Source organism: Colletotrichum fructicola (assembly GCF_000319635.2).
Source record: "Colletotrichum fructicola Nara gc5 chromosome Unknown KSG_Nara_v1_contig04, whole genome shotgun sequence".
In the NCBI taxonomy this organism is placed as follows: domain Eukaryota; kingdom Fungi; phylum Ascomycota; class Sordariomycetes; order Glomerellales; family Glomerellaceae; genus Colletotrichum; species Colletotrichum fructicola.
In genome coordinates this window covers 4110874-4125566 of record NW_027094054.1, presented here as the reverse complement: position 1 = coordinate 4125566, position 14693 = coordinate 4110874, and the positions used below count along the sequence as shown (strand labels likewise).

General features: G+C 55.7%; 3 protein-coding genes across 3 annotated transcripts; 2 read left to right on the top strand and 1 right to left on the bottom strand.

Annotated features, from left to right (window-relative positions):
* Nucleotides 1-294: 294 nt before the first annotated feature.
* ASF1 (Histone chaperone ASF1) lies at nt 295-1296 on the top strand (the record flags this gene model as incomplete). Its single annotated transcript, XM_032020987.1, has 4 exons — nt 295-403; nt 460-499; nt 556-864; nt 921-1296. The coding sequence occupies 4 exons, from the start codon at nt 295-297 to the stop codon at nt 1294-1296; spliced, it is 834 nt and encodes a 277-aa protein (XP_031881928.1).
* A 1251-nt stretch (nt 1297-2547) lies between these two features.
* Nucleotides 2548-4832, top strand: CGGC5_v007940 (uncharacterized protein; the record flags this gene model as incomplete). The annotated part of the gene is made up of 2 exons (XM_032020986.1): nt 2548-4377; nt 4434-4832. The coding sequence occupies 2 exons, from the start codon at nt 2548-2550 to the stop codon at nt 4830-4832; spliced, it is 2229 nt and encodes a 742-aa protein (XP_031881927.1).
* A 2016-nt stretch (nt 4833-6848) lies between these two features.
* On the bottom strand, nt 6849-9259 carry gap1 (GTPase-activating protein; the record flags this gene model as incomplete). Its single annotated transcript, XM_032020984.1, has 4 exons — nt 6849-7009; nt 7058-8651; nt 8698-9080; nt 9139-9259. 4 exons carry the CDS (start codon nt 9257-9259, stop codon nt 6849-6851), a joined length of 2259 nt encoding a protein of 752 aa, XP_031882047.1.
* Nucleotides 9260-14693: the final 5434 nt, after the last annotated feature.

Genomic DNA, 14693 nt, shown 5'->3' with positions numbered 1-14693 from the left:
GGAGTGGATACCACTCTACGCGAAATTCGCGGTCAACGCAGGCGCGTCCCACGTTCGTTCGTTGTCCCGTCGCAATTGACCGGGACGAACGATACCTTCTCTTTCCATCTCTGCAGCCCGCCGTCAACAATCCATCCTTCCCAAAACACCTCTCCTCCACCGCCTTCTCCGTTGCAGTTCAGCACTTTATCCTTTTTCCCCCTTCACATTCTGCTTCGCTCAGGTCGCGCAGACCTTCTTGCATCTACTTTTCCATCCTACCCTCGCATACCGACAGGTCACCCACATTCCACGATGTCTATCGTCTCGCTTCTGGGCGTTCAGATTCTGAACAATCCCGCCAAATTCACCGACAAGTACGAGTTCGAGATCACCTTCGAGTGCCTCGAGTCGCTTGAGAAGGGTATGTGATGCATCTTTCCGTCTCCCAATGCACCCCCGCTGACAATTTTTCACCAGACCTCGAGTGGAAGCTCACCTACGTTGGCTCGGCTACCAGGTTAGTCAAAGTGGATTTTTCACATACACCGCCATTCTCTGACCCAAAGGCCACAGCGACCAGTACGATCAGGAGCTTGACAGCCTTTTGGTTGGCCCCATTCCCGTCGGCACCAACAAGTTCGTCTTCGAGGCCGATGCCCCCAACACTTCCAAGATCCCCGACGCCGACGTTATCGGCGTCACCGTCGTCCTCCTGACCTGTGCCTACGACGGTCGTGAGTTCGTCCGTGTTGGCTACTATGTCAACAACGAGTATGACTCCGAGGAGCTCAACGCGGAGCCTCCCTCCAAGCCCATCATCGAGCGCGTCCGCCGCAACATCCTCGCCGAGAAGCCCCGTGTGACTCGCTTCGCCATCAAGTGGTATGTTCTATGGGTGGGGGGAAAAACAATGTGTGATGGAGCTGACATGTGTCCAGGGACAACGAGGCTTCTGCCCCTGCCGAGTTCCCTCCCGAGCAGCCTGAAGCCGACCTTGCTGCCGATGATGAGGAGTACGGCGCCGAGGAGCGCGAGGAGGAAGAGGCTGAGGTCGCCCTCGAGACGGGTGCCAACGGCGAGAAGGCCGACGGCGACGACGCTGCCATGGCCGATGTCGAGAACGGCGAGCCCGCCCAGGCCGAGGGCGAGGAGGATGAGATGTCCGATGACGGCAGCGTCGACATTGAGGGCGAGAGCGAGGACGAGCTGGAGGAGGAGGAGGGCGAGGGCCAGGCCGCCGCCGATGATGGCGCCATGGACGTTGACATGGCCGACGAGCCTGCTCCTGCCAAGCCCGCCGTCGCGACCCACTAGATGATCTTTTGGTGTGCTTGGTGTCTTGAATTTTTGCTCATACCCCGATTATTACGCCGGCCTTGGAGGGTATTCATTAGATGATGCACAATACGGCGGTTTAGACGAAGACAACGACCTGGATGATGACAGAGCCATTACAGTATATGTGGCTGCTTGGGGGATACCCAGTAATTAGATACGAACTGGCAATGAACAGATTTTCTGTACACATGGTGCTTTGGTGCTTGGCGATTTGCTGATTCACGCCTGCCCCGTGACGACGCCTCCCCAGTCATGGCCTGTGATCTTGCCCGAAATGTCGCTCGGTGAAAGAGCGCCAGTTCAATGTTCCAGCTACCCCGGATGCATGCCAAGTGCCATGTGGCGAAGCAATCCCACATGATCTAGCGTGTTCGTTTGCATCATGTCGTTGAGACATTTTCAAACGGTCGGCGGGCCCCGTCGACTACCCCTCCCCCTCTGTTATCCTCCCTACCTGACTCTCAGACATGGACAAAAAAAGGCCACCTCAAGAGAGGAGTCGAGCATTGATCCGTCTGTCCGCAGCGCCATCCACGCCTGCCAAGGCAATATTTGCACTATCACGGGCTATGCCGCCGCAAGCCGCCCCGCGACCGGCCCTCCTTCGACAGCCCTGCTTTTTGCGATCGCTCTCCGTCTCCGACCCATGCAACGCTCTCGCGCTTTGGATTCCGTCTTAATCGACTTTGATGTTTCCCCCTCCCCGGTGCGTCTCGCGTATCTCGAACCCCGGCAGTTCGTCATCTGCGTCACCTCACAGTCGGGGCGCACAAACCTGCATACGGGGAACACATCCGTGCTTCCCGTCCGGCGCAGTGGCCGAAAGCTTGGTTTCGGTGTCGTTGGCCGCGACCGCTTCCAGCTTACCAATGCCATGTTGCTGCCTCGGCATCGGCCGATACTCGCATCCTGAGTCTTGGGGAAAGAGTCATTTCTTGGTCGGCCACAAGATGAATATTGCACCCCACGCACCACCACGCAAATGATCCGCGGCTCAGCCGCACTTGGTGTGATCGTCTCAGAGATGCCTAGACTAATGCACATAGAGCCTCTGGAGCTCGCCGGTGTGCCTCACCGAGCTGGCTAGAGGGCTGGTGAGTAGAAAAGGCCACGGCAGTCTCCAGTGTCTTTCATGTCTTTTCATCTCTTGTGATTGAGACAATAGAAAATAATTCAGCAGCAATTTTTCAACATTCTTATCACTTCACTGTTTGCAAGTAGCTCATCATGTCCTCGCAGAGCCCCGAGGAGCTTCTCAAGGCGGTGGAGGCAAGCCATGATCGATACCTCCAAAGTCTTCGAAGCCTCCACGAGTATCTCGCTGGTGCTGTCAGAGAGAGATCAGACTCGAGAGCCTCAGCGACACTACCAAGCTCACCGCACCTTCGCCCATCCCATAGTCCAGTCCAAAGCCCGGTTCAAAGTCCGACGCTCTCTTCAGAGGCAGCCTTCCAGCCAACACCTCGTCGTCCGCGCCGCCCAACTTTCTCCGACTCTGTTGAGAAACAACCACTATCTCACACCCGCGAGAAGCATGTTCCTTCATCCATCCACTCTGAGCTCGACGTCGAGTACCTTCCCCTGCTAGACGTCTCCATCCCACGCGTTGCTTCTGACGGCTCCTTCACTTCGCCCGCACCAAGGCTCATCGAGAGAGTCTCCTGGGAGGATGCGCAGCTTCTAAGCCATCTGAAACGATTCGACTTCACCGGCGGCGCTGCCATCGCCCTCACAGACGTCATCAAAAGACAGGCTGAAATCGACGAAAGCACCAAATTCGACGACTTTGCAGCCTACGAAAGCCAGGGCTACGTCAGCTCAACCTTTGAGCTCTACGATGTCGACAAGGAAGGCATCCCCCGCCCCGTCGGGAAACAGCCAGACCGACGCCGGGGGAATGAGGCGATCCCCTCATCCAGCCAGATCGTCGACGCCCCGACGGTATGGAACGCCCTCAAAGGCATCCATGCAGACGGCAAAGCCGTCGGCCTCGTCACCATCCTCCAGGAACCCTCGGCCCTCATGCTCGGCGCCCTCCACATGACCATGGCACCCTACTTCGACATGTCAGAGCTCCTCAACCACCTCATCACCGACCACGAGAACAACGGCAAGACGACTGCCTACGTCCACCGCGCCTTCGCACGTGACTCGTCGCCGCCTCACCTTCGGCAGCGCAGCTTTTTCTTCGCCTTCAAGTACTACACCGTCGTCGGTGACGGCCTCGAGCCCGCCCCGTGGCAAAAATACGACAAGCGTCCTGCAGACAAACGCTCCAGGGACCACATCGACATTGCAGAATGCAGCTCCGTCCTCGCCCTCTCCCTGTCCGGCCAACCCCGTCAGTCCGTCAAGCAAACCCGCCGCCGCGAAGGTCCCCAGGAAGGCTTCCTCTTCGACACCTTCGCCCCTTGGCACCTCCTATCCATCCAGTCCTTCCCAGACGACGAGCACACCCTCCGCGGCGGCGACGCCGAAGCCCGCAAGACCTTCGTCTCGGGCCCCTACGCCTTCATGGACGCCCTCGTCACGGAATACCGCGACGCCACGAAGCGCAACCTGGCCCTCCACGCCCGCATCGCAAAGCTCATCACGCCCCCGACGGACTTCATGTTCGACGCCCGGCTGCGGGACAAGCTGCTCTTCGAGGACAAGCACTTCACCTACATCCGGCGCTACTTCTGGGCCTACAACACTCTCGGCGTCGTGAACGAGGGCCTGCGCGCCATGCTGTCGGCCTATCGCGACAACTTCCCTGATGACTTCTGGGACGGCCGGCATCCGACATTGTGGCCTCACCCGGCGCCGGAGTCTCCCGAAGGCAGGGCGTATCGCGACAAGATGGCCCCGCTGCGTCTTGATCTCGAGCGGGCGTGTCGCGATCTGGAGGCGGTGCATGTGAAGAACGCGGCGACGAGGAAGGAGATTGAGAATCTGCGCGACCAGCTCTTTAGCGGGAGTTCGATCAAGGAGTCCCGGCGGGCTATCGAGCAGGGGGATAACATCAAGGTCCTCACTCTGGGGTCCATGGTGTTTCTGCCCTTGACATTCGTCACCGTAAGTCACTCCCCTGCGGATGAAATAAGGGTTACAATCCTGACATGTTGTTCTAGTCTGTGTTTGGCATCACAGAGTTCACCATCTCGCCGCAGGACTGGCGTTTTGCGGTGACGATGGTATGCGTCTGCGTCCCGTTCCTCATAGCCCTCATAATGTTGCAGACGAGGGCCGGATATTCGCTTGCAAAGCACACCTTTGCAGCCTTCATATGGCCGTTCCGATACTTCATAGATACCGGCACCGATGATAAGATACCTCCGAGCGTGACGATGCCGCCTACAGAGACGAGACCTCGAAGAAAGAGGAGGCTGACCAGTCGCCGGCCACCAGCAACTCCTCCTGATGGCACAGAAACACAGGCCTCGTGGATCGGCAAGCTTTTTCGCCGTATGAATTTTGGATCAATTACTACGAGTAAATTGAGTGATGAGAAGGTGTTTGGCAATGTTTGACTGCTTGAGTTAGAAGATAGGTCTGTCTTTATCATGTCGTTTAATGATACCAACTTGAGCGCTGCTTTAGAGAATAGAACATTGAAGCTCATGGAAAATGTTGTGTTCGTGCTGTCAACTTGAGCTGGCTTGTTGCTGTTCTCATCGTCCTGGCCGTCTCCGTCCTCGCTATTGTTGTCGTTGTCGTCAAAACAAGTGATGTTGACCCCTGCTAGAGGCCGGCCGCCCGTCCTTGCTCTCGTGACATATACATCCCTAGCGGAAACAAGACATCGCGATGGACGTAATGATCCGAACCCCAAGACTCGTTCTCAGCTCCTATACGAGGACATCGGCATGAGAAAACGATAGGTCATGAAGGTGATCTAGCAGCTTTGGATTTCTTGTGAAGATGCTACAACAGGAAACCCTGCTGGACTGTTGACATGTGAAGTTCCAGAAAAACACCTTCAACTCTAGCAACCAACACCAGGCAGATCCCTATAATCCGAACAAGATCAAAACATCCACAAACAAGACGTCACCATCAACCTTGTACCGCATCCCCCATTCCCCAAAACAAACACCTTCACACCCACATGGCATCCCCAATCACACGCAACACACACTTCTCAAAATCCGATAACACCAAAAAGAATCAACCCTCTAAAACCTGTAACACGCCAACCAAACCTTCCACATAATCATCGCAAACCCCCTCCTCCTCGTCATCCTCCCAGCCAGGAATACACCAACCTCCGATTCAACCGGCCGGCAACTTTCACAAACCTCCGCACTCATCCATCCCTCCCCGCCCCTTCAACCCTACCACCACCATACATACCTCGTGCTCCATACCTCATCAACATCCATCCCACATGGCCAGGCCCTTCCATCCCCACCCAATCACACGCAGATCCAGCCCACAAAGGCAGCTGAAACATCACACATCACACCCGAACAACGTGGCAGCGGCGGGGGCCAGAACAAGAAAACTCTCACGTCATCCGCCCCCAACTCCGACTGCTGCTGTCCGAACAAGACATCAGACGAAAGTGTGCCCTAGGCAGAGAGTTCCGGGCTACATGCGCAGACCACGCCATCACGCAAACTCTCACCGTGGGAATGAGATACGAAGCACCATGGCATACCAGCGCATCCGTTCATCTTGCGCTCTGCGATGCCAGTCCCTTTGGCGGCAAGGAAAGCAAAACCGCTCGAACAGGTTCAAACCCAGACCGGGGCTCGAGCGACTCGGTTGCACGCATCAGACATCACGAGAGCGAACAGTTCGGTTTCGACATCAGAAATCATCCATGTCATTTCATTCCTTCTCGTTCAAGCTTATCCCTCCCCCTTCTCTTTCTACACCCCAATCATTTCATGACATGAACTAAGTAGACGGGACATACACTAAAGCCGCCGGACCAGCCGAAACAACCCCGCGCCGTCATCGCGCATCAAGACATGGACCCAAAAAAAAAAAGAGACTTGGAAAATGGAGACCAAAACACACGACACGCACAATGTAAACGTCCTGGCTCCGGCCGCAGGGGCAATTAAAATAACGTAGCAGGTATATCGCGCAGAAAAAAACCACCTGACCGGGCCACCAATTCGCCAATGTGATGTGCGACGAAAGAGGCCGAGAAAGACGAAATCATGTTCCCATATGCACAAGCGGTAATCTTGTACGGCAGACCGAGTCCAGAGAATGCCACCTTTATACTGCGTGAGATAGGTTCTGGTGAAGAGTTGAAAGTACGCCTGGATGCGTTTGGATACTGAACGAGATGGTCGAGAAGCGAATTAAAGGCGGCCGTGGCAAAGAGACGTTCGTAGAATGAGGAAAGCGGGTAAAAGAGGCATTGATGGATACGAATGCTGGGAAGTTGAGGGCGGTGGGACGAAGACGAGAACGTCGTGGTATCAGGTTCCAAAGAGATGCCGAAACGCCCAATTCCATCAAAAGCCAGTCGTGGGTATCTCCGAGAAAAAGTTGTACAGTTGTGAGTTGGGAGACCCGTGTGCTGGCGTTTACCACCCCTTCTTTCTCGCAAATCGCTTGTTCAGCAGAGCGAGAACCTTGGTGACGTTGAATTGCACGTATTCGAGATCCAAGTCATCCTGTCCATCCTTTTGCATCTCGAGCAAGTCATCCAACTTGAGATCCAACTCGAGGAGACCACGGTTGCGTCCTGGTAAAGTTAGTCAACAGTACTGGGAAGGCACAAATTGTAACATACCCTTGTAATGCAGAGAAATGACAAAAGTTCCCGGCAGGGGGCTGGTGAAGTTGAAGTAAATGTTTGCTCTGCGGTTGTCCGGAACATTGCTCTTCTGGATGACGCCCTCCTTCTCCAACTGCTGGTGAGTGAATTTGTAAGGGCCAAGGACCTGTTGCTTCTGCTGTTTTCTCCTTGTGCCCTCACTTTGAGAGCGAACGTTGTGCAGGTAGCTCTTGTACGTCTCCAGCTGGCCGACGAGGTAGGTGTTGTGGTCGCGAATCGTCTTGTACACCTCCTCAAGCTTGACAGTCTCCTGGATAACACCATCCTTGAGAGAGCCAAGGTGCTGGAGTTCCTGCTCAACCTCATCACGCAACAAACTGAATTGGTCGCTCTTGTCGATAACTCTCAGTTCCTGCAGTTGAGAGAGCAATTCCATTGCCCTGATGCCTTTGCGGACCATGACCGCGTCATTGCGGCTCGTAGCCGCCGCGTCCGCAATTCTCTCAAGTCGCAAAGGTCGTCGGGCAACGCTGCTGTTGGCAGGAATGGATCGCATGATCTGCACAAAGACGGATTTGGCTTCCATAAAGTACACCTCCTCTTGCGTGATGTCGAGCGCCGCGGTCAAGTCGTCGATCGCCGTCTCCCACCTGCTGAAGAGGGGAAGGTTGATGACGCGATTCTCCTTACGCGGAACCTGAGGAGGTGCTGCCGCCAGCTCTGACATGATGATACCAAGATGCGAGTTGTCATCCTTGCAGAGTTCGCCGTGGTGCTTCTCGATGAGGGCGTGCATGCCGTAGATTTCGTTCAATGTAATGGACAGCTCCAGGTCCTTCTTCGACAGGGCCACGTATCTGTCCATCTCCAAGCTCTCGTAAAAGTCTTGCACCTCGCACAGGTCAAGCATGAACTTGTTGACGCGGTCCTTGTTTCCTTGAATGAAGGGCTGCAACTTGGCCATGTAAGGTTCCTTGGCGTACGAGGGCTTGTTGGCCAGGTTCTGCAGCATCTTTGCAATCAGGGTTAGTGTTCTTCTCGGGCGCTCCGCAGGCTGGCCGTCAATGAGCATGTACGACTTGGGCGTCACAATGGCGGGGTTGATGAAGCGGAGGAAGAAGAAGCCACCGATGAGAGTGCAAATGACCTGATCGTTAGCGTCAGGGTACTTGCGCTTCGTCAGACTGCGGATCTGCTTGCAAATCCACCGAATACCGTATGGTGCCTCCTCGAGCCCGTCAATGATGGTCGACAAGAAGCCATTAGCAATCTCGGTGAGCATCGTCAGGCGCGGTTCGATGATGGCCTGGACTTGAGGGTTCTCTGCAGCTTGTTCAGCTGTGATGCCCTTGGGCAGCGAAGCGGGAAGGCTGCCAGTGTCCTCCTCAATCTGTTCACACATGCGCTCGTAGACCTTGAGTGGGTTAATCTCCAAGTCGAGGTCCTTCAGCTCAATCAAGCTGTTGATCCTATCGGCCAGCACTGATTTGAGGAAACTCTGTCCGGGTCCTCTCCTTGTGTAGGTGGTCATCATTCGCGATACTGGGGTGTTGGCGCGGAGAAGCGACGAGTATTCGGGGGTGTTGTCGAATTGGTAGGTAAGGACGGACTGATTCGGTTAGCATACGAAACTGCGATCGGAACGCGTGACAAACCTGGAACATGGTCAAGAGCAAGTGCTCCTCACGACTCTCGTACTGGTTACCGTAAATGGTGAACATGACGGTCTGCAGCAGAGAATCGATCTCGGACATGGACACCAAACGACAAAGGTGGGCGATGTGTCTCGGCTCGGATTGCAGCAGGAACATCAAGTTGCCATACTTTTGCGTCTTATCGTCGTTGGGGAAGTCGCCCTCCTGCATCTCAGTGGCGTCTTCCAAATGGCTCGCAACTTCGTTCTGTTCTTCCAACGCCATTCGGTTCTGGATAAGAAGAGCGATTCGCGAGTCGAGGTATCGCACATCTTTTTCGAGGACGAAGTTCTTCTTTGACTGGGACGAGATCTTGGACTTGAGTTCGCGTAGGATCTTCTGGGCTGCGGAGGAGAGATTAGCGAGGGATACTCAAAGAACGATGCGCCTGTGTGTTCCTACCCTTGGCCAGGTCATCCTCAATCTCGAGATCAGTCTCGTTTGCTGACATGGACATGTACAGCGCGGACATGGAGTACCGCTTAGATTGGCGGGCGGACCGCGATCCATCGTAGGAAGACATTGTGTTTTGGCGGGAGAGGGGTTGGAAGGAGGAGGAGGAGGCGGTCGAAGCTCGGGAAGGTGTTTGAAGCATGACGGACATATTTGCTCGTGCTCAAGGGTGACGGGTTTGCGAAGCAGGCTGGTCGCCCAAGCGAGCCCCTAGAAGCGATGAGCCTCGGAGCCTGCGATGAAGTTATGCTTGCCGACACTGGTGAGTCGGTTTGCGTGTCGTGCAGGGGTCGTCGTGACGGGTTGCCAGGAGACTTTGGAAATCCAGCGTGAAGTGATGAATGAGCGAGGCTGAAGGCCTGAGGCGCGTCTGTCGTGACGCAGTCGGCGAGCGGGAGGAAGGAGAGTGGTTCGCACGATGTGGCTGCGAAGCCGGAGACGGCACGGCGCAGATGATGGAGGGGGGTGTGGGCGACAGCGAAAGGTGAGCCGAGTCGGGTCGCGCGATGGGATTGGGTGTCGAAAAGTTCAGTCGCTCGATTGAAGGCGAGTTTGTTGCTTCAAAATTGGGATGTCGTCCAGCGAACGCCACGAGAGACAGAAAAGGTTGAGTGGCAGCGAGCCCAAGATGGCAGACTTCTCGAATGTGAGGTTGGTTTTTCGGTGGTGTTTCGAACGGAAGCTTCGTTTCGGGGGGGACGCCGAATGGATATTGCTTTTGGCAGTGCTGATAGGGCGGCGCGACAAATAGGAGCGCGGTTTTAGCTTTCGCAGGCGCGGCCGCAAATGTGTGGGCGGCGGTGATCAAATTAAAAACGAGGCTAGGAGGGGCGAAGTTCCAGATCCAGACAGGCAATCGGGCTGCTGCTGCTGATGGGTGCTCGTTGTGTGTTGGTGCTGTTTGGGGAGCTCTCGGTATGGGAGTGTTGGAGGCGCGATGCCGACGGTTGGCTGGCTGGCAGGACTGTCTGGCGTGTTTGCGCGAGACTCGCAAAGCAAGGGAGGGAATGGGATTAAAAAGCAGAGCGGAGGAGAGCCGTAGTTGTTTGAGCGAGAAGAGAGAGAGGGAGAGGGAGCGTGGTGGGTGGTGGTAGTGGTGGTGGTGGTTGTGTGTGTACGTGTGTGAGTGGAATGAAGAGGGGGGGTCTCTGTGGTAAGTACAGATGGACCGTCGCTCAAAAGGAAAGGAGGGGAGGTCACCATGTACTCGTAGTGCTACAGCGAGGTCACAGTAGGACTGCGTAGGGCGGCGGTTCAGAACGTGCAAAAGGAGGGACAGGAAGAGAGGTCGGATGTGTGCGACTGGGGGGTGTGGGAGGTGTGTGTAAGTAAACGACAAGACGGGCAGCGTGTGGGAAGACGAGAGTGACGAGCAGCAGCAGCAGCAGCACGCAGTCCGTACAGGCGGCACTGGGACGATGAGTGGTGCAGCAGTGAAGACTGGATATTAAGGCATGGATAGATTGGACGGGATGGATGGGATCACTTCTGGCGGTATCCGTACAGGCAGAGAATCCGTAGGTATGTATGTACACCTCAGTGAGTGAGCTCTGCGGTAGGCACTTAGTACATAGGTAGGTACAGGACACGGGAGAACATGGGAGAAAGGGGATAAGGGAGCGATACTGCGTAGGTAAGGAGAGGGCCGCAAGCATGCTCGGCACATGGAAGGATAGTCAGGTCAGGACCGGATGGACGATGATGGACAGGCACAATACGGTACGGATACAACAGGCACAAGGCACCGCCAGGAACCTCCTCAAAGCAAAAGAAGGTGCCTGCCCTGTGCCTGTGCGTGTGCCTTGGACAGGAAAAGGTTGCACAAAATGGTGGGATTGGCATTATTGGAGGGTGAAGGCTGGTCCGCTGGATTATGGGTGGATGGGGGCCTGAACTGCTGCTCGACCCTGGCAGTGCCCCCAGATGGTGCGTTTGTGAGGACTGGGAGTCCCTGTAAGAAGGTCACGCTCGAGGGAAGAGAACGAGCAAATCAGATACGTACCGCCGCTTGAAGAAGACACACTTTCTGTGGTGTGTGTGTGTGTGTGTGTGTGTGTGTGTCCCTCTCTCTCTCTCTCTCTCTTTGCTGTGTCTGCCTCTGTATGCGAGAGAGGGAAAAAAAAAAAAAGGCAATGGCGATGGGAGGAAGCACGCAGCCAGAAAGAGGAGGGGACACTAGGAGACCGAGAGGAGACGAAGAGGGTGGGGAACGGGCCCCTTGCCTCGTGCGCGCGATGCGGAGCGGCGAGCGGTTCCTGGCTTCAGGCAATGGAGACCCACTCTTCAGGGAACTACCTAGTACCTGCCTTGGTGCCAGACAAGTGCAGATAAATAGACGAGCGAGCGGTACGTACCGCCCGACCAGCCGCGAAGGGAAAGATACCAGGGCGAGCCAGTCAAAGACGCGGATGAGCAGCCTGATGGAGCATCGCCGAGTCTTGTCGTCCAGGTTGGCTTTGCGGGCGCGTCAACCGTTGCAACTGATGATAGTGCCTGCCCTGTCGCCGTGCCTTACCTTACTACGCAGTCCATCTTTTTACTTTGGCAAGGTACCCAGCCAGCCCAGTGTGCCCAGGCGGTGCCCAACGGTTGACGGGTTGTGATGGCGGGAAGCGGGCAACTGATGTGACCCAGGTTGTATTGATATCGATACTATGATGTCAGGAGGGGACCAAGGCCGGCGCCGAGGCAGTGTTGACTCCTGTGCAGTAATTACGCCGACTGCCTTACGTTGTCAACGTCGACAGGACGAGAGACTCCGGGCTCGTGCTGCACAGTAGCTGTTGGGCAGCAGCAGCAGTGGCTTACTGCTAGGCTGATGGGATTCTGTAAGTTCACAAGCAATCTTGAGAAAGGCATGCGAAGTGGTTCGAGTTGTCAGTCTTAGCGGACACTGACTGACAGAGGCATGCAGCCTGTGTAACCGCACCTCAGACTCAGAGCCCGCCATCTGTCCATCATGCCATCCATCTCTACTGCGGTATCCGTACTGCGTATGCACAACACAACATCAGCATTAGAAATACTTTTGTCGCAATCATCAATCGACAGCAACAGTTCGCTGTCGCGGTCGGCCGTCCGTTCTCTGGCGTCTGCAACACCACACCTCGCATCTGCCCTGCCCTGCCCTGCCCTGCAGTCCCTTCATCAGGCAGCGGGCTCGTAACGCTGGACGGACCAGAGAATCAAAATTCACCTTCACACAAAGAGAAGAAGGATGGGACGACGATGAGTGGTCCCGCTTTGCTGCAACGCCAGAAATCTGTTTGAGAATTCTGCAGGGGTTCCATCGCTCCTGCTGCTAATGCGCAAGCTGCACGGCGAGGGAGGGTCGTCACCACGCCTGAGAGGGTCGTCTGCCCCACACCCTTCCGTCTTGGGTTGGCTGTTGACCACTGCGGCAGGGGGGGAGAACCACGGAAAGAAGGGACCTCCGCGTTGCTGTTTCCTGTTCGCATTGCCACGGCTCCTGCTCTTCGTACCTGCTGGGTAGGAACGAGCCAACAAACCGAAGGTGCCGTTGCTGTTTCTGAGGAGAGAAGGAGCGGCGGCTGAAGCCATCACGGCGATATTGCAGGAATACTGCATTTCTTCACCTGTCGCTCTTCAAATCTACGACAAACACATCTCCCCCCTCATGCCGCTAAACACTAAATGACGAACGAATAAAAGAGGAAAATGGGGCCGCCTCATCGACCCGCTTGTCTCCTTTGGGCGGCAGCATTCCTTTTCGCCTCTCTACCGCCTTCCCAAGTCCCCGGCCCAGCATCCGCGCCAACAACTATCCCAAAGCCCAGCGACCAGCCAAATTCCACCAGCGACCAAGTCAATCCATCCGTTTGGATTCGGCCCATCCGTCTCGGCTTGCCCTACCCTCTCCTCTAGCTGCGACTTGTGCTCGCCAGTCGATCAAAGACAGCCGCCATTCGTCAGCTAAATTGGCTACCGCGGCCTCGTTATTTCCAACGGGCGGGCACTCCGAGAGCGCCTCTTTGCCAGCCCGCTCCCACCCCAACTCGACCAGCGCTCATTACGTGCCCATCACGCGTCGCGCATACGGTGCAAACTGCCTACAATGCGACTACTGGCCAGACGGACACTGCAGATGCGCAGCAACTCGGCCAGGGATATGGACGCGAGCAGGAATCGTAACGTATCTACATGAGGTACGGGTGCACAACCAGACAACATCCCAGCACAGCCTGCCAAACACTTGTGACTGCATCGAATCCGTCACAGCCGAATTACTTAACCGCCGGGCACGTTGAAGAACCCCAACCCAAGACCTGGCAGAAGGCAAATCCATCAACCAGCGTCACCTTGCGTCGCACTAACAAACCATCGGCAAGTAAACTCGCCGCTCTTGATAGTGTCACGGCCGAACCATCGCATTGTCGGTGGCGGCAACTGCAACACGTATCGCCGATGCTTCTTCCTGGCCGGTCCCCCAAAATGCCTGGACCAGCAGCAGTCCCCTTCGTTTTCGGCCTCTCGCTTCTCGCCCTTCCAGGCATCTTCCTTCACGACGAGACCTGCCACAAACTGAATTTGCGAAGCATGAGGGAACCGGTTTTTAAAATAGTGTCTCGCAAGGAACTCTGGAAGCCTCATGGAACCACTGCCCACAGACCTAACAGGATCCGGCCATGCCACCGCACAGAACACCGGACACCTGGGTTCCTTTTCTTTTAAAAGAACGGATGATGAACCGCCAGAACAGCAAGGCCGGGGCCGGTATGGCCCAGTTCCAGGACGTCAATCTAAACTATCCCTCTGCCGTTGTCGCCGCTCTCCTGCTGCTCCAAATGTGCCGCCCACACAGTAGGAGAAACCGGCATGACGCCCATCGTTCATGCGTCTAGGAGGCGCAGACCTGCTTGAAACCGTTTCTCTTCCGCTCCTCGCCAAAGTCCGGCGTCTTTTCGTGGTCGCGGGAGAAGAGGAAAGCCACGATTACCAAGTTGGCAGCAAGTGATATCTTGCCAGCTGTTCGCTACCTAGTACTCGGTTACATCTTGAACGGCGTCCATGTTACGCGGCGAGGCGATGTCGCGTGCCTATCCAAGCAGGACCTTCATCACGACATCCGGCTCTCCAACCGAGCATCGCCCATCAGCGGCCCGTGCTGAGGAAATTTGGTCCCTTGGTCAGCAACAAATGACTTGCGTAAGGACATTTCACACACCCCTTTCCTCGGTGTGCGCTCTTCACCGTCTTCATGACATTTCAACGCTCGCACCCCAGAGACAGGGACCGAGGTGAAGTATCGGCGCTTATCTAGATCGGGCAACTCCACTTGGTCAGGGTGCGGGAAGTGGAAAAGGAGACGCCAACGGCTCCAAAAGAAGAAAAAACAGTTCCTTCTCAGTCGCGAACCCCTTACATCCAAGAACCACCGTATCTTCAAGTTTGCATCCCTGTGCCTGCTTCGAGATCATCGCCTGTTCTCGGCATTGAGTGCAGACAATGGAGGTGGGACGGACCCTGTGAGACCAGGGCAAGAT